The 19,997-nt window shown below is 43.1% G+C and overlaps 1 protein-coding gene across 7 annotated transcripts in view; it reads left to right on the top strand.

Moving 5' to 3' along the window:
* SMC6 (structural maintenance of chromosomes 6) overlaps positions 1-19,997 on the top strand; it is a 104,192-nt gene that overhangs the window by 19,243 nt on the left and 64,952 nt on the right. For all 7 annotated transcript variants that reach the window (XM_061622640.1, XM_061622637.1, XM_061622634.1 and 4 more), the window contains 5 exons: positions 1,403-1,539; positions 4,364-4,425; positions 4,997-5,077; positions 5,443-5,544; positions 13,032-13,151. In XM_061622640.1, coding sequence (XP_061478624.1) covers positions 1,403-1,539; positions 4,364-4,425; positions 4,997-5,077; positions 5,443-5,544; positions 13,032-13,151 — 502 coding nt within the window. The remainder of the gene's footprint in view (positions 1-1,402; positions 1,540-4,363; positions 4,426-4,996; positions 5,078-5,442; positions 5,545-13,031; positions 13,152-19,997) is intronic.

Here is a 19,997-nt window from a genome sequence, read left to right as displayed (position 1 = left end):
AGAATTTCCTCCCAGAAATACCCAACTCTTTTTGATGCCATTGTGTCAGGCAGGGAGATCTGTGCAGGAGCTATATGTATTAGCTACCTGCCTGCACTAACCATTGTGTGTCTGAAAAGTGTGAAGCTCCAGTATTAGTAAAGCTGGAGATTGTAGGTGGTCACTAGGTCAGTAGAAGCCAAATTGGGAAACGTTGCCTAGAAGCTGGAGAACATGTAATATCCCCCCCCCCAATATCCAACATTGCTAATATAATAACTATTTGTTTCTCTTTACTTGGTGTGGCTCACAGAAGGTGTAAATGGCCTGAGTAATGGTTAGCTGTTATATTTTCAAAAAAACAAGAAACGCTCTGTCTTTGTTTCGTTGACCCACAGCCATTTGTTTAGTATCTAGGTGAGGATAATCAAAGTCTGCACAATTCCTGCAATCTATCTTGGAACTGTTACAGTCTGCAGATATTGTGGCTTTAATATCTTGTCAGGCTTTTTTTATCTCCCCCCTCCCCAGGCTGGAAAACTTGCCCACCATTTTGTGACATTTGGGTTGTTTCTTATAAATGTATTGTCTACTGTGGATTAAAAATGATGTCCTCTATAGCATAACACTTAAAGTTCTTATTTTGAATCAAGTTTCATTAACATGAAGAATGGAAATATTCTCAATATAGCCTTCCCTGACTGGATTTTCACAAACTTTGCCTTTACTGTTTTTGCTTACTACATATCAGAAGTGTGGGTGGATATACTTTTTTCAAATTAAAGTTTCCCAGGAAATACAGATTTATTTAGCTTCCTTTTATGAAAATCTGTAGCTACGGGATAAATATTTGTCTTTGATCAAAATATGCTGGAGGCAGTAGCAGCCTGTCTGATGTGTCAGGCCTGTGTTCTATACAGTGCATATATGGCTTGGATATGGAATTTAATTGGTAGAGCTGTCTAACTGTGCATACATTATTCAACCTTGCTCTTATATAATTTTTTCTCTTATGTTTTGAATTCCATGTGATCTAACTTATTTTTTCATTAACGTGCCTTAGGATTTGAACTTTTGCAGCTGCCTGTGTAGTGGTAAATAGATATTTTGATTTTACTTTGAAAACTGATATCCCCAACTATTGATTATGGTTTTAGCTTGTTAATTAACTAAGGAAATCTCTCAGTATGCAAGCTTAGGAGTTGTGTTAGGTGAGCTTCCCTGCGTGATTCAAATAGCATCGCTTAAAATGAGGTAGTTTGGGAGGAATTTGGGTCAGACAATGTGGGACCATCCTGAATGAAAAAAATAGTCTAAGTGCTAACGTATAAATAATATCACTTGAGATCAGTGACAGCTCTTGGTTAAAAGATGGTTTCTTGAATTTACATAGTAATTAAAATTAGCTCACTTTTTGCTTCAGTTCTGCAGATATTTCAGTAACTCTGCGTAACAGAGGTGAAGATGCATTTAAACCACAACATTATGGTGACTCTATCACTGTCAGTCAACACATAAGCTTGGAAGGGCATCGTAGTTACAAGCTGAAAAGCAGTACAGGTTTGGTGATACTTTACTTCAATTTTTAAAAGTATTAAAGTATTTTAAAAAAACTTTACTTTTAAAAGAAAAGTGAGGTAAGCCTTCTTCTTAAACAGTACTCTTACAAATGTTGGTTACCTGAACCTGCACATATCGCACAATATATATATTTGTTGGACTGCTTTGCCAACAAAACTTTATCTAAAATTGGCATGACCTGCTTTAGCATTAGCAAGAGTGATTATAGGATTGGGTCTATATTAAATTGGTGTTTACCATGGCTGAGCAGACACTAGCATGGCTGAGTAGACACTAGCATAATAAGACAAAAAGGACCAGCCTGCTTTTTCCTTTTTCTAACTTCTGTTGACGATAGAAGCCCACCTGCATGCATGCCCATGCCTGATGATTAGCATTACATCCGATTTTATCTTTGTTTTTATCTAACAAACTATATAGCGAAGCTCAAACGATTTCTTAAGGTGGCACACTGAGAACTCTGTTGAGAGATGTCTAAGAGGGTTATGATCTTTCCTGCTGCATGGGAGGCAGGAAATTCATCAGAACATCTCTCAGACCTCACCGTAAAAGGTACTCGTGAGGCCTCAGCCCTTTCTCTCAGGGTAACCTCCTCTTTTTCTTTACTCTGGCGGCTGGATGACCTCATAGAACGCCCAAATTGGGACCCAGCGAGTCAAAAAGGTCTACATGGTATAGTTCATAGCTGATGTAACATTAGACACACCACCCAGTTTTCTGCAAAGGCTATAGCAGCAGCGGCACTACTAGGAGAAGCATTTTGGTTAAAGCTCTGAAACACAGATGCTGCTTCCAGAATCCCTTTATCCTTGGTGCCTTTTACAGGGGCCAAACGTTTTGTGGAGGAGGCCCTCAAGAAGATCTTTGAAGAGGCAAAAGGCAAATGCAAGACCTTGAAAAGATAGGAAAGGTGCCAATCCTGGAGAGTCTTTCAGTCTTATTAGTCCTTCAATTCACAGAGATTTTCTTCCAGAGCTACAGACTTCTGAAATGGCAGGCTTTCATGGAACAAACTACAAACTGCAACCAGAAGCTATACCTTTCCCACCTCCAGAACAGCCACCCCCCAGGCCCAGTTGGAGGGAGGCTCTAGGATTTTCTTCCCACCTGGCAAGCCCGCTGGGTTGGTGGTGCCCTTCAGACAGTAGAATCAGGTTATCTTATAGGATACCTTCTCAACAGGCTTCTCCCATCTGTTATGGCACTATCACTATCAACCAGCAAGTAAAAGATTGTCAAGGATGCTGTTACCCTCCTCTTGGATCTTGCAGCCATTGAACCGGTGCCTCTTGCAGACAAATACTATGGTACTTTAAAGGTTTTTGTCCTGCCAACGAAGGGAAGGGCCTGGAGGGCAATCCTGCATTTCAAAACTCAACAAGTTTGTGATATACCGAGAAATTGAGATGGAAACACAGGGTTCCATCTGCAAACCCCTGCTCCCAGAAGAGTTCTTATCATCTGTGGATCTAACAGAGGCTTATATCCAAATTCCCATCCATCAAGCACACTAGTGATTCCTGAGTTTGCTTAAAATCAACATTTCCAGTATGAAGTCCTGCTGTACAGCCTAGCTTTGTCCCTATGCATGTTTACCAAGCTCATGGCCAGCCTCAGGCTGAAATATCCTTATCATCCTTCTCTTATCCAGTCCTTGTCTCTGCATCAAGCCTGTCAAGATCTGTAGATCACATTGGCTTGCTCATTGATTGGATTTCTCATTGATCATACATTTTGCATCCCACTCCCAGAATCTAGTACTTGGAGCCATGATAGAGAAAATGTGCCTTGAGCAGTATCTGTCTCCAGACAAGAATCCGTAACTACCAGCAGCACAGCAGACCTCATGATATGTGTAGAGATGCTGCCATAGGCAATATGTCATTTCAGTGGTTTACTCTAGAGGCAAGGCTTAGAGAAAGAGCAAGTGAGAGTGTGTGCATTCTATGTACACAACCTGTTCAGTCCTGTTCTGGAAGTGATTCCCATCACCATCAACTGTTGCTAACATATTCATATAATATAATTTGAAGTTGTATAATTAATATTCGTAATGAAATCTTTGTCCTAGGCTCTTTTTTCCTAATTGCTTTTAGAAAAGTTTGAAATCTGATTTGTTAAAAAAAGTTTTTTTAAAATCATTAATTTTTATTTACTCTACTTGCCCTGTAGCCATCTGAACCCACCAATACTATAGCAGCTATTATGCATTCCACTTGGATGCTTGCCACAACCAATTGAGAGTAAAGCATTTGTACTTACTGTGAATGTTGCTCTTGTTAGGTGTGTGGAGGTGTCCAAGGCCACCCTGATAGGTGGTTGCTGCAACTTCACACATGTGCACACACATTCACACATCAATCATCTAGATAAATCTTGCTTGAGCATCCAGCTTCAGTGGCCAGTAGGCCTAGCCTATACTGACTTCTTTTTCCTTTTTTGCTCATTTTTGGTTCTTCTGATTTTCTCCCCCCTCCTGATTACTAAGCGGTTCTACAAGAGCTCAGCCACAGAACAGAACTGAGGAATCAGCAGAGGTAGGGGTCTCCAGGAAAAAAATCTGGTCACAAGTTTCCTGCATTCTGAGCAGTAGAACAGATCATAACTCACTTGGACAACTCTGCATGGCTGAGAAGCAATGTTTTGGGCTCCTTTGGGAGAAAAGATGAGATACACATTTAATAAATAAAATATTCCTGATAAGTACCAATGTTTTGTTCTACACTTAAGGTATCTAATTTGAGTTAAGTAGTAAGGTATTTTTAAAATGCTGATTGTGTTTTATTCTCACTTTTATCTTTAGGTGTCTTAATTTCTTCTAAGAAGGAAGAACTTACTGCAATCTTGGATCACTTTAATATCCAGGTAACTCTAAAAAGGTTTTATTTCTACGCAGTATAACAATTTATACATGTCTTATTAAAAATTGGTTAGATGTCCTTTGCTTACAAGCGTGCACCAAATTAGTGCATTTTCTGTTTCCTCTCCTCCTAACCCTGTGCCTAGCCTCCTAAAGCATCTTTTTATGCATCACAAGAGGATGGTTTTTGGGGGTGATGCTTAAAAGTATTGTCAAAAAGTTCTACTGTGTGTGCTGTTTGCTATGTTGTTCTTTGGATATGACCAGTGGTTATGTGGAATGTGCATTTGAATTAAAAAAACTCTTGCCAGTTACAGCTTTCTACTTTGCAGACTGGTTGTGAATGGTCCTTAAAGTCTTAAAATAATGTCAGTACAGTAAAGGAAAATGCTTTTATGTAGTTGGTTAAATTTTTTAAGCTTGAGATACTTTAATGCAGTTGCAGTTATAAGAATAATTTATCCTGTGTTGCAATGGATATTGAAGAGAATGTCTGGATCCCAAGTGATTGGTTACTTAAATATTAACTATTTGCCTAAATAGAAACAAAATAATAAGTGACCATTCTTGTTGCAGGTAGATAATCCTGTATCTGTACTCACCCAGGAAATGAGCAAGCAGTTCTTACAGTCTAAAAATGAAGGTGACAAATACAAGGTAATCAAAAACCCCTATAATATAGTTTGTAATCCAGTGAATGTGATCCTTCCTTGTGCAGAGAAGCATGACAGACCAGTCTCAGGAATGGGAAGACTGTGTGTGACATCCCTATTGAAATCTTGAGCCATCTTGAAGAGTAGAGAGAAGAAGAGTTAGATATGCAAGGCATGACAAAATTTGTATTCCCTGGAGTGCTGCTTCTGTATATTCTCAACCTGCACATGTTGATTGGGGTGGGTGGTGAAGTGGAGTGGGGAATTGGGGCTTCACTGAAGCCTGTAAATGTAATTGGACTGTGTTCATAACTCTTGGTCTTTTAAAAAGTCAGTTTTAGAACATGAACTTGAGTTTTCTTGTGTTAGTTCTTTATGAAAGCAACACAGTTGGAGCAGATGAAAGAAGACTATTCTTACATCATGGAAACCAAAGCAAGAACACATGATCAGATTGAACAAGGAGGAGAGGTATTACAAATGATTTTATATCTCTGCAGTACCGGAGACTCACTCCCTGCTAAGTCTTTCAGATTGATTCTAGGTCCACTGAGAAGTGCCTAAATAAGACTGGTACCCCTACTTAATAAATTCCTGTAATTGACTTAATTTTCCATAGGAGGTGGGCCATCACTGCGGGTTATAGTTCCACCTATTGTGCAAAGGCAAGAATGTTTTTGAAGTCAAGACTAGGGGCGTCAGGCCCCTCCCACTCTCCAGTTCATTCTTGCCTTCGTATGAACAAGATTGATATTCTATAGCGTAGCTTAGCTAAGTCTCTGTGTGTTTTGTTCTTGTATTTGTCTGACAGGGTGTGGAGGTATTGTTATTTGTGTGTTTACCAACCGTTTTCCCTTCCCTCTGTCTTGTTTCTAACATTGTTTGCCATTCCCGGGGAACTTCCTTGGGGGGGTTTCTCCCTGACCCGGGCCGTTTATTTTCCCAGTTTTTTGTCCTACGGCCCTCGGAGAGACCGCGGCTGCGGTTCTCTCCATTCCCAGCGGGAGCTTGCGGCTGCAGCTCCCGGCGCTACCCGCCGATTGCTTCAAACCTTCCCCGGGAGCCTCTTTTTGTGGCTTCCTTCTCTAACGTTCCTGGCCGTTTTGAGTCAATTCCTTCCCGGGGTTTGCCGAGGCTTCTATCCTCACGGCGGCAGCTTCGGTGACATATCCCCTCGAGAGCCAGCTACTGCGGCTCTCTTTCTTGCGGCTTTGTCCATTGGTTTTTTCTTGAGGCTTGCTGCCTTGCCTTCCACACTGCGACACTTGGGCAGACGGCGGCTGCGGCAGCTCCCTACTGCCCTCTAGCGGCTGCGATTTCTCCCTAGCTGCTTCCTACCTATTTTCTGTGCCGCAGCTTTTTTCTTGAGGCTCTCTGCCTTGCGTTCCATGCCGCGACAGTTGGGCAGACGGCGACTGCGGCTGCTACCTACTGCTGTCTAGCGGCTGTGATTTCTCCCTAGCTGCTCCCTGCCTATTTGCTGTGCCGCGATCACGCTAATCGGCCCCGCGGCTGCAGATCGAGTTGTGTGCCTCAGTCCGCCATTGCCCCTTCTTTATTGCCCGCCATTTTCATTTGTATTTTCCCGCGCCTGCCTCGGGCGCCATTTTATTTGTCCCCTTTTCCTCTCATGTACTAACTAATAGCAGGCTGCCAGAGCTACTGTATGTGTGGGACAGTTAGGATCCTGCAGATATACAAGGCTTCTTTTCCACTCGACTATTGCTGCTGCTTTTCAAGTTTGGGACTGTGATCTACGCCATATGCACTGTGCTTCTGTGGCTGCCTCTTCAGGCTGTGGCTGTGATCTAAACTGCTTTTGAACTATACCTTGCTGTGGCTGTGTGCTGAGACTATTCATACTGCGCACAAGTTGAACTGTACACTCTAACCCATCTGTGGCCGTGCGCTCAGACTGTGATAACTTGCATAAGCCTAAACTAGTCTGCATTATATTGACACTGACAACATAGTGCATTCTGCCCCCTCTGTGGCCGTGCATCAAGCCTGAAGTATATCCTGTACATTCTGCCCCCTCTGTGGCAGTGTACCAAGCCTGAAACCCTGAAATCCAGCCTGCATTATACTGACACTGATACCATAGTGCATTCTGCCCCCTCTGTGGCCGTGCACTCAGCCATCTGCCAGTGCATTCTACCCCCTCTGTGGCCGTGTACTGCGCCTGTTCGGGTCTCTACATTCTGCCCCCTCCGTGGCCGTGTACTGCACCCATAGTGATTATAAGATGGCGGAACAGCCAGACATGTCTCAGACAGCCAAGCCACAACCATCCAAGGCAACTAAGACTAAGCATACCAAAGTACTGGCTAAAACTAAACACCTTTCCAGCCACAACAAAACCAAGCGACCACGCTATGCTTCTGTCTTGACACCCACCACAGCAGCTCAGGAACAGTTGACGGATATGTTTCATTCCCCCACTGCTTCCTCAGATGAGGAGGGCTTTCCTGGCTTCCCTACTCAGCCAACACGTAACCAGCCTCCTCCCACATTACCACCCAGAGCTGGTCCTACGTCACAGCCCACTGAGCCACCTACTCAGCCACAACCATCTGCTTCAACGGGGCTACAGCTGTCTCACGAGTTTCTTTCACAACTTCAGGGCATGCTGTCTTTTTACACAGATGCAGTCACCACAGGTCTCTGCCATATCTCAACACACCATGGACCAATATGTAGGCCATGAGACAAATCCTTCCTGCTCCCCAAATCCCTTTGATGTAACTAGAGGCAGATGTTGTGATGACACTTCATATGGGGAGGAGTCACCCTTCGCTGAACATGCTGATGGAGATGAATGGAGTGACTCTTCAGAACATGAGGAGGATACATCGTATCGCTTGTTTAATGGATCAGATTATCAACCTCTAGCTCGCAGGGTAGTTAACACTCTTGGTCTCCAAGCTGCGCCCTCCTCTGCTGCCGCTCCAACTATTAAAGGAGCCAGGGTCCTCAAATCCCCTGCACCCACTGAGCATTACATCCCGGTGCCGGATCACATCGCTAAACTGGCTGCCGATGAATGGTCTCATCCACTCCAAATTCGCCGCTTCAAGAACCTGGCTGACAAACTTTACTCTCTAGCCCCTGACTTTACCACCAAGCTGGCCGTTCCTGGCATAGACGAGCCAATCGCCAACCTAGTTTCGCGATCTCTTTTGCCTACAGAAGGAGAATCTCAACTCAAGGACGCTACTGAGCGAAAATTGGACTTCGCTCTACGCAAAAATCACGAGGCCACTGCCTTCTCCATGCGGGCCTCCGCATCAGCGTCCGTCTTCTCCAGGGCAGCAATGATGTGGCTGGATGATCTTCTAGAGGACCCTAGCCCTGATCCTGCTTCTCTTAGAAGGTCACTCATAAAATTGCGCAAGACAGTGGCGTTTGTAGCGGATGCCACTCTGGATGCCACTCAACTGGGGGCACGAGTCATGATGGCTCAGATAGTCGCTCGACGGACCCTCTGGCTTCGCCATTGGCAGGCTGACCCTACGTCCAGAGTGAATCTCTCTAGGGCACCTTACTCCGGATCTTTGCTCTTCGGCGAGGAAGCTCTAAAGGCAGTGCTGGTCAATCCCAAAGACGCTCACAAACCGGTCTTGGCCACTGTCAAGAACATCGACCATAGGCCTCTCAGGCGATTTCCCCCTTTCCGCACTAACCAGCCCTTTCGAAGACCGCGGCCAGGAGGAGGCCGCGACTTCAGATCCTATGATTCCAGTACTTTCAGGGGAACCTGGAACCGTCGTTTCCACGGCAGAGGTCAGTTCCAAGGGCGCAGAGGTACCTCATCGTCCTCATATAGGGGAGGGTCTCGCCAACGCAAACAGTACTAGCGCACTACCTGTGGGTGGCAGACTGCTTATGTTTGGAGACCAGTGGCTGCATCTGACTAAGATCGCCTGGATCAGGGACATTTTCTCCTTTGGCTATGCAATAGAGTTTTGGGCGACCCCACCAGACAAATTCCATCTATCCCCTTGTCCCAGGGCACAGGGCAGGCACAGCATCATGCAGACAGCTATACAACACCTCTTGGACATAGCGGCAATAGAGCCAGTCCCCACAACTGAGAGGTCGGAAGGGGTGTACTCCCTCCTATTTGCTGTGCCAAAACGAGATTTATCATGGAGGGCGGTATTGGACCTCAAGTTTGTCAACCGTTTTGTAACATATCGCAGGTTCAAAATGGAATCACTCCACTCCATTTCGGAGAGTCTGCATGAAGGAGACTTCCTGGCTTCTATCGACCTTAAGGAAGCGTATCTCCATGTGCCCATTTGCATAGCCCACAGAAAGTTTCTTCGGTTTGCTTTTGGCCACCAGCACTTTCAATATAGAGCGATGCCATTCGGCCTCTCCTCTGCTCCAAGAGTGTTTACCAAAGTTGTACTCACTCTAGTGGCTTATCTCCGGACCCAAGGGGTTCATCTCTACCCATATCTGGATGATCTGCTAATACGGGCCAAATCTGAGGAGCTGGCTCATCATCGTTTAACGATCACCCTCAATGTTTTGCAGGCCCACGGCTGGCTTGTCAACTTCGACAAAAGCCATCTCCAACCAACCCAACGCCTACTACATCTAGGGGCAATGTTGGACACCCTGCAGGCAATGGTCTTCTTGGCTCCAGATCGCATCACTGCCATCACAAGCATTGCAAGGTCCCTGATACTACAAACATCCGCAGATGTCATGCTTCTCGCCAGAGCGCTCGGGATGTTCATCTCTACAATCCACATTGTGCCATGGGCTCGAGCCCACACTCGGCACCTTCAATGGACTCTGTTGCCCTTTCAAAAGGACATTGCCAGCTCCAACCATCGCAAAGTTCGTTTGAGCCCCGCACTGCGCCTCTCCTTCCGCTGGTGGACCAAGGTTCAACACCTCTCCAGGGGCACATCGTTCAGAGAACCCCGCAGAACCGTTGTAACCACAGATGCCAGCCTCATCGGTTGGGGAGCCCACTGCAACTCCCAGTATGTTCAGGGGGTTTGGTCCACCACAGAGCAAACTCAAAGCATCAACTGGCTGGAGCTAAAGGCTGTCCACTTAGCTCTACGTCATTTTCAGTCTCTGTTCCCTTTGGACCATGTGCTCATCCGAACAGACAACACGTGTGTAAAATCACATTTGAACAGACAGGGGGGCACCAGGTCTCGTCCTCTGCAGGACTTAGCCACCCTCATCTTTGTCTGGGCAGAACAACATCTACAATCCCTGAAAGCAGAACATCTCAGAGGGATTTGGAATGTGACAGCAGACTGGCTCAACAGACAACAAGTCTTTCCGGGAGAATGGAAACTTCAGACATTTTCCATCGTCTCCAGTGTCGCTTTGGCACCCTCTCAGTTGACCTGTTTGCTTCCAGTCGCAATTGCCAGCTTCCCAGGTACTTTGCCCGATACCTAGATTCAACAGCGGAAGCAGTGGATGCTCTGACAACACCATGGCCAGACGGTCTCTTGTACGCCTTTCCTCCCATACCATTGTTAGCCAAAACCTTGAGGAAGGCGCGAACCAAGAGAGCACAGCTGGTTCTGATAGCACCATTTTGGCCACGCCGACCGTGGTTCTCAGATCTTCTGGCAATGTCAATGGTGGATCCTTGGACACTTCCAGTCAGGCCAGACCTCCTATCCCAGGGTCCAGTACTGCACCAGGACCCTACTTGGCTCAATCTAACAGCGTGGCGTTTGAACGGGGACATTTGAGGTCAGCTGGACTGTCTGACGCTGTGATTGATATTATTTTGGCCTCGAGAAGACCATCTACCACTCGTATTTATCAACATACCTGGGTGGCTTTCTCCAAGTGGTGTCAGTCGCACCACCATGATCCATCCCAGGCCACTGTGCATCAGGTGCTGCAATTTCTCCATAGCGGCTTTATGATGGGACTTCGACCCAACACTCTACGTCGACATGCGTCCACTCTGTCGTCCATTCTCTCAGTGTCCTCTCCTGGAGATCATATTTCCTCACATCCGTTCATCAAACGTTTTTTGAGGGGAGTCGCCCTACGCTCTCCGGCTGTTGTCCATCGGTTCCCCTCATGGAGTTTGCCGAAAGTTCTGCAGGCTTTGCAACGCCCTCCGTTTGAACCCATCAGGACTGTGCCCCTACGTATGCTGTCCTTCAAGGTCTTGTTTCTGATCGCAATCACATCTGCCAGACGCGTTTCGGAGTTGGGCGCATTGTCTTCTGCTCGACACCTCTGCGTCTTCCATAAGGACTCTGTTGTGCTGAAGACTGATCCTTCCGTCCCAAGGTCGATTCAGTTTTTCATTGCAACCAGGACATTGTTTTGCCTTCCTTTTGCCCGAATCCTATCCATCCTCTCGAGAAGGCTTGGCATTCGTTAGATGTCCGGAGGGCTCTCAAGACCTACCTGTCTAGGACCCAAGAGATTCGACGAACGGAGTCTCTGTTTGTATCCTTTCATCCAAGGTCTATGGGGCATAAAGTATCCAATTCTACCTTATCCCGTTGGTTAAGGGCATGCATTACTTTAGCATATGAGTCCCTGAAGCTGTCAGTTCCAGCTAGTATAATGGCTCATTCTACCAGGTCAGCTGCCACTTCGGCTGCTTTTGCCACTAATGCTCCTGTTGCCGATATTTGCAGGGCTGCAGTCTGGTCTACCCCACACTCGTTTATAAGGCATTATAAAATTGATCGTTATGCCTCTGCTGACGCATCTTTCGGCAGACGAGTGTTGCAACAGGTTCTTAATGAGGATTAACACGTGGGTGGTCCCTCCCTGTATGGGCTGCTTTGGTACATCCCGCAGTGATGGCCCACCTCCTATGGAAAATGTACCATTGGTCTCACCTGAAAGGTGATTTTCATAGGAGTGGGCCATCACGGCCCTCCCAGTTGGAGGATGACTAGATATTTTCTAATGGGTTACATATTTTTTAATCTGTTACATATTATTGTTACGATATTATATTTAAATGTAAGAGTGAAGTCAAGACTTTAGTTCTGTTATGTTGTTATGTTAGAATCATGTTATTATGCATGTGACTATTGTGTTATTTTCCTGGCGGGCCTGTTGGCCTTGATCTTGTATTTTTAGATATTTCTTTTCAGACTCGCCACGAATGAACTGGAGAGTGGGAGGGGCCTGACGCCCCTAGTCTTGACTTCAAAAGCATTCTTGCCTTCGCACGATAGGTGGAACTATAACCCGCAGTGATGGCCCACTCCTATGAAAATCACCTTTCAGGTGAGACCAATGGTACATTTTTACAAAGTACCTTGGTCACTTTTTTTAGCTACTGGGAAATAAAGCCCTTCTCCGTGTGCTCCCTCCGAGGAAGGTGCAGAGGGTGTTGACACGAGAACAGACCTTCTCAGTGGTGGCTCCCTGCTTGTAGAACGCTCTCCCTAGGGAGGCATGCCTAGCACCATCATTATCAGTTTTTCATTACTTGAACAAAGAATAAGAGCCAGTTCAACATAACTATCTTGGTTTGTTGGACTGTGAACATGGCCCAAACCCATTTCCATTTCTTTTGCTCTTTACATGCCCACTTCGGGTAAAATTGTATGTTTCCTGAGCCATGTGTCCAGATTGAAAAATTGGTCTAAGACCTCCCTGAAAACTAGGCATCAAATCAAATTGGATGTCATGGGAAATGGGGAGAATAGAAGTGGGGAGAGAGGAGAAAGTGTGTGGTATGTGGCTTGTTCTCAGTCCAATAAAGTATAATTGATAGGGCTGGATTTGTTAGCATCTGTACTGGGCAAATGGGTTATGGTTTCAACTAGTTCATTTTTTGCAATGGGCTTGTATTGTTAGTAACTTACATCACCTGACACTGAGCTTCTTAGACCGGAATCTCAGAGAAGCTCAGTATCAGGTGATTTACCAATCATCCTTGTATCTATACTGCTGTCTTCACCAACAAAATTTGTATTTCCTTTTTTTAGTTTCTTGAACAACTTAGGAAGCACTATTTGGAGAAGGAGGATCGTTACAAAAGTATTGCTTTTGTGAGCGAAATGCAAAATGAGCTAAAGAAATTACAGCATCAAATAGCTTGGGCAATGGTAATTTCTTGTTTCAGTACCTGTTAATTGAAGTAAATGGGTTAAATTGATTATTATAATTTCTCCAGTGGGCACCAGGACACCCCCAAGTGGGTATTGTCTTCCCCTCCTGTTGCTTGAGGCAGGAAAGAGTTAACACTCCAAGGGACACTCAAAGGGACTCCTTTCTTAGAATCTCAAATCTTTCTCTACTGCTGTTGATTTATTGTGTCTGAGTTCCTTTCTGAGTGGTATGTGTTTGAGAGTCATTTACAGTTTTTCCAAATTAATTGTGTGCGTGTCTGAGTGACTGTTAAGTGTCCGTTATGTCCATTGATCAATTTCTTATATCGTTAGATTGATTGCCCTCAGCATTTGATACCTTGAATGAATTACCTAGATAATTAGCTGAGGTGTTCAAATTAATTTCATTTTATTCTAATGAATTCTGTGTATTGATTCAACTGCGACAAAGAAGACTTTTCTGAAAAAGAAAAAAAACTGCTAGCAGCGAAATGTCTAAGGAGCGCTCAAATAAAATAAAAATCTGTACAGAAGGCGGCAAGAGCGGTTGGTGCGGTAGCGCCTTCAGCCCGCTCAGAGAAAAACGTGTTGGTTAAAAACACGAGCCGCAGCAGTGCACACAGAGGCAGCCGCCATTTTAATCAACAAACAGCCTCACAGTCAGCATGTGGCCCATCCACTCTTGCGGTAGCACAGAGGGAGGCCAATAATCAGCTGCACAGCACTCTAAAAGATTAAAGTCATGGCGCAAAGTGGCAAGAGCGGTTGGTGCGGTAGCGCTTTCAGCCTGCTCAGGCAAGATGATAGTTAAAAACATAAGTTGCAGCAGCGCGTATGGAGGCAACCACCATTTTAATCAACAAACAGCCTCGCAGTCAGTGCCTGGCCCATCCACTCTTGTGGTAGCACAGAAAGGGGGCAGTAATTAGCAGCAAAGCGCTGTTAACCCTGTAAGCAATGCAGCAGCAGAGCAATCAGGGAGGAAGCACGTTGCCAAAACCAAAAATGAATAGAAACTTGTAAGCAATGAGGTGGCACAGCTATCAGACACAATTTATGCTGCTAAAAATAATGAGCGTATTAATGAAGCAGTCTTACTAATGTCATGGTTACAGTGCAGACAGCTGCCATTTGGGCAACAGAAACAGCCTCACAGGCAGTGGGTGGCCCATTAACTTTGGCAGTATCACAAAGAGTGGCCAGAAACATGCACAAAAGCATTACAAACCCTGCAGGTGATATGGTAGCAGAGCAATCGGAGAGGGAAAATGCCAAAATAAAAACGCAGTTTTACCAACATTATTAGAAGTGAAGAAAAGCATCTTACGTGGGAGAGCAAAGCCATCAGTGGGTGGCAACAAAAGATGAGATGCTCTCTGAGGATGAAAAGGCTCAAATGCAGAGGACGAAGAGTGCACTGGGGTTAACACCCAACAGTCTGAACTTCCACAGACCTGTTTAGATACAGTGCCATTGCGTAATGCTGCAAAAACAGCAGCAAAAGCATAAAGATTAAACACACCGTTAATTTCCTTTCTGCTGCCATCTCCAGTTTCAGTCAAGAAATTCAGCAGGTGGAATCTTTTCATTTAAGTCCTGCTGCATTAAATCACAGTAGTAGAGCCCTGATAAATGACATTTCTGCAGAACTAGCCAGTCCTTTCAAGTAGCACCTGCACAGATGCAGCAAGTTACGCAATCACACCCTGCACTAGTGAATAATCACTTAACTTCCATTACATTGCTGCACGGTGTTCATTTGAGTCAGCCAAACAATGCTGTTAACGAGCAGCAGGGGCAACAGAGAACATTTGACAGTGCTTCACCAGACCCACATGATATGTCCAGAGGTAGAGCACTGAGGCTGATGGTACAGAGGTTTGGCAGACTACCCACTGAGACGCAGCAGAATGTGTATGACAATTCAGTTGTCTCCCTGGAGAAGTATATAAATGGTTCACACGTTGAAGAGCAGTCCACCCTGATGCCTTTCCATAAAGGATGGCAAAGTCAATTCCTGATGTCTGTGGAAATGTAAATTAACTGTTTGGTCTGAATAATCCTGCTGTGTTCCCTCAATAGTCTTAGGTAGTCTCATGGCAATGATTGGGCAGCAACTAATGGCCATTACAAAGGCAGCTGAATTGCTGGAGAGTAGGAAGACGCACTATATGAGGGAAGCGTGGCTTGGATGCCCGGGTCAGTCAAAGTGCACTAATTCAGCTTGGCGAGCTGCAATCAAGCATGCAGATTAGCTTCTGTCAAATGCGCAGCGCCCACCTCAAACAAATACTAGGGGCTGCTTCATGTGCGTTATCTGCATCAAGTGATGAATCTATGGGCACAAGCAAGAGACAAAGACACTTCATTAAAAACAAAGCAAAGCTGTGGTCTCCACAAAGAAAACGCAGGGGCTATATGTGCTTATTGGACTACATTCAGATCAGGTGACCACAACACTTAGTCCATGTGGTTATCTGACCTGCATCTGTTTTTGCAGCAGATAAGACAAATTTGGCTGGAAGATGTTAAATCTCATTTGCTGAGATACAGTGGCTCGAGTGCACTCAACAGAGCCATATAGTGGCACATTGGGTGCTCTGCAGTTGGCTAATTCAAAGTGTGTAGTTTCTCAGTCCAGCCACAGACAGGCTGATCAGCCTGGTTATCCACAAACTGTTGCTGCCAAGTCATGCAAAAACAATGATGAGGATGATTAAAAAATGAATAAATAAAATAAATTCGTTGGACGCACATTCAGATTACGAGAATGCCATATCATGGGCACACTTCCTCTTCAGATGAGGAGGGTGTTAAGTTCCCAGAATTGCATGCAATTCCAGCGAGCCATGGGCCAGAGTTCAGAGTGACACCACAGGTTGCTAGACAGCCAGATGCTGCTCTGAAGCTGATTCCCTTGATCCTCAGGTGATGCCAGATATTGAGGAGGGGAAGTATTTTCCTGGTACAGATTGAAAAGAAATTATTTCACACTCTGTTAAGGGTGAACATTTTATTCATTTGTTTTTGTAGAATGTTAGCAGCATTGGATCAACTGATCAAAAGCACAGAGGTTCCAAAAGAACCTAGTACTAATCACAAGGTGTTTCGGTCCAGCTTCTAAGTAAAAGACTTAGATTGAAGGGGTAGTAGCACTTCTTCAGACTAAAAGGCTAATGGTTTTGGCAAATAGATACTATTCTACAGACCCAGACTTTATGTATAAACTCTGACTATTAGCAATTAATTTGTCAGTGCTTATTTTAGTGGCCATAGCTAATCTACTAAAAGAGATAGCACTTCCATTAGACACAACTGTTAGAAGAATAGTTTGGATGCATGAAGCGCATCCTACTGCTCGGTAACAGACTTCAATTCTGTTTTGAGCCTCATGCTATTCCACAGCAACATCTTACTACTCACCATTCCACTACATTGCCACAGTTGCCAAGTACTACATATGGGGCCAACTTGGGCGCTTCAACATCAGGAGGTGAAGAGTTATTGGATTCCAGCCTCCACATTCAGAAGCTGCAGTCAGCCTTTCTTTTTTCAAATTTTCAAATTTTTCAAATTTTTATAAAACAAATACAAATACAACAAAAACAGTACAACAAAAAAAAATTAAAAAAAGAACTTGACTTCCGATTTGTTACAGATCAGCTATAAGTATATAATATATATCAAACCTGTTTCCTGAAACATACAAAATTCACTTTTTTCCATAGGCTATCTTAATTAATCGTCAAATCCCATTGTCATCATTTCATTTTTTTCTTTCAACAAAAAGTCCAAAAGAGGCTTCCATTCCTTAAGAAATGTATCTCGTTTTTTCTCTGATAAGGCATGTCAATTTGTCCATCTCAACTAAATCCATTAATTTCAATAGCCATTCTTCCATTGTTGGTATTGATTCCATTTTCCACTTTTGTGCATATAATAATCTTGCTGCCGTGATCATATATAATATTATTCTTCCATATTTCTTTTCCTTTTGTTTAGCCATAAAACCCAATAAAAAGAATTCTGGCTTTGACTGAATATTTATCTTTAAGATTTTTTGCATCATCCTACCTATCTGGGCCCAAAATAATTTTGCCTGTTTACACGACCACCACATATGATAAAAAGATCCTTCTTGTTGCTTACATTTCCAACATACATTAGAAACATTACTATACATTTTTGACAACTTTTCTGGGGTCATGTACCAACGATACATCATTTTATAAAAATTTTCTTTAAGATTATAGCATAATGTAAATTTCAAACCTTTTTTCCACATATTTTCCCATTGATCCATTTGTATATTATAACCAAAATTTTTTGCCCACTTAACCATACACTCTTTTACTTGTTCTTCTTCCATATCCATTTTCAATAAAAGTTTATACATTTTTGCAATTATACATTCATCATTTGTCCACAAACCTATTTCAAATTCAGATTTATTTATTTCAAATCCATACATTTTCTTATCCATTTTGTATCTTTCTAACAATTGTAAATAGGCAAACCATTGAGAACTATATCCTTCCTTTATTAGTTGTTCTCTCTCTTTCATTATATATTCTCCATGCACATTTTCTAATAGTTCTTGGTAAGTTAACCATTTCTCTTTTCCAGCCATTTCTCTTCTATAAAATGCTTCTTGACTTGAAACACATAGTGGTATTTTCGAAAAAAGCCTTGTTTTGTATTTATTCCATATTTTCAACAAAGGACGTCTTATAAAATGATTATTAAAATCCACATTAACTTTTACTTTGTCATACCATAGATATCCATGCCATCCCCACTTCAGGTTGTGGCCCTCCAAATCCAATAATCTTTTGTTTCTCAATACAATCCATTCCTTTATCCAGACTAAGCAACAAGCAGCAAAATAAAGTCTCAAATTTGGTAATCCCAGTCCTCCTCTTTCTTTGGCGTCTTGTAATAATTTAAATTTAACTCTTGTTTTTTTCCCCTGCCAAACAAATTTAGAAATATCTTTTTGCCATTGTTTAAAAGGTAAATCAGAGGATATGACAGGTATTGTTTGAAATAGAAACATCATTCTCGGCAATACATTCATTTTTATTACAGATATTCTACCCATTAATGACAACTGTAATTTATTCCATCTTAACAAATCTTTCTTAATTTCTGTCCATAATTTTTCATAATTATTATGAAACAACTTTGCATTTTTATTTGTCATAATGATACCTAAATATTTCACCTTTTCTTCTATTTTAAAATCTATCTTCTCCATTAACTCTTTGATCTCTAGAAGCTGCAGTCAGCCTTTCAAAGGCAGAGAGCTGTCACTGCATGCTATTGCAATGTGAGTAGTAGTTTCCATAATGTCCCATACTGGACAGTCCATTTCTTTATTATCAGAGCAGCTTTTGCTGGCTCAGTAAAACATTAGATCAGTTGGGGTTAGGTATGGTATGTTCTGAAAGTAGAAAGAATGTAGAAAGAAGTGACAAAATGGTCTCTAATAAATCATGGCCTACACCTGTTTTTAAGGCCACAACAGCCTTGGACACAATGCACAAGGTATGAAGTCCATCCCTTCTGCTTCTCGGATGTCTGCTGCTCCTGATATAAGTCTTGAGGATGGGCTATATTCTGTTCCACCTCTGTCTCAGAAACTCATCAGATCATAGTGGCAAGATGTTAATGCATTTTTTGTTGTGTGGCAGACTGCCTTGATGGCCATTATTAGCTCCATGAACATTGAGTCCTTCAGCGAGAGGAAAATAAAATGAAAATGATAGCGATGATGATGAGGATTATAATAACATATAAGAAGGGGATGCTACTCAGTAATTATGGGGTTGTCACATTGGTCATTCGGGAGTGTGGCATAAGATCCTGCTACAATGGTCAACATCTTTTTTTAGTCCTTAAAGCTAATTCGTGGTTATTTGGACCCAAGAATGTTCATACAGTGTTGAAGAGTTATAAGACATGTTTGTGGAGACTGTTAGGTTTTTCCCCTCACCACACCAGAACATTAGCTCTTTGGGAAGAGTCCGCTGGTTCCTCTAGAGCACTAGAGGCATATATATAAGTAAATATCAGTTACCTCATGACTGTCATGAGAATGTGAAGGTTATTTCTAGCAGATAGCCCTGGAAAAATTTTGTTTGGAAGTATTTTCTAAGAGTAGCAGCACGTAGCACAAGTTAGCTATGTGCTGCTAGCTATGTGCTGCTAGCTACTGGAGAGCTGCAGTCCTTAACAGTTGAAGGAGTGGATAATTACATATATCTTACTGATTCTTGAGTTTAAGGGTCTCCTATAGGATGACCTTAACAATAACAGTTAAATAGCAGCAAATAAATAGAATATAGATTGTTTTTGTTTCACAAGCTTCCAGGAGGCTTCAGCCATATCCTCTGCAACAACAATATTCAGTATTATCTTCTGCAACGACATGCTGTTATTTTACTAGGGGGTTCAGTTCATTAGCTAAGGAACTGTTGGAATGGCACTTCAATTGATTTCCTGCCCTTCGCCACAAGGTCCCAGGGCAGCATAAAACAGTTTATAGATTAATGTTAATATTACAAATATTTATGGATTAAATTATTTGTTGGATCAAAGTAACCTTTGGTAGGGATTACTTTGCACAACTTGGTAACTTGGCTAAGGTTCACACATGCAGTTATGTTTGTTTCCTCCTTCGAGAAAGATCAGTAGCAAATTTAATGCATATTTCCTAAGTTAACGTGTCTATTCCTTGTCTTCAATAGGTAGTTTTTATATAGTTTTTTGAGAGTGTGGGCAACAGAATCGAGGACAACACATACTTCTTATTCAGTCTTTAATTCACTGGAAGTTAAGGCT

This window comes from Rhineura floridana, chromosome 4 (genome assembly GCF_030035675.1).
Source record: "Rhineura floridana isolate rRhiFlo1 chromosome 4, rRhiFlo1.hap2, whole genome shotgun sequence".
Classification (NCBI taxonomy): Eukaryota; Metazoa; Chordata; class Lepidosauria; order Squamata; family Rhineuridae; genus Rhineura; species Rhineura floridana.
Note: the sequence above shows the minus strand (reverse complement) of the source record. Positions and strands in the feature narration are given on the sequence as shown.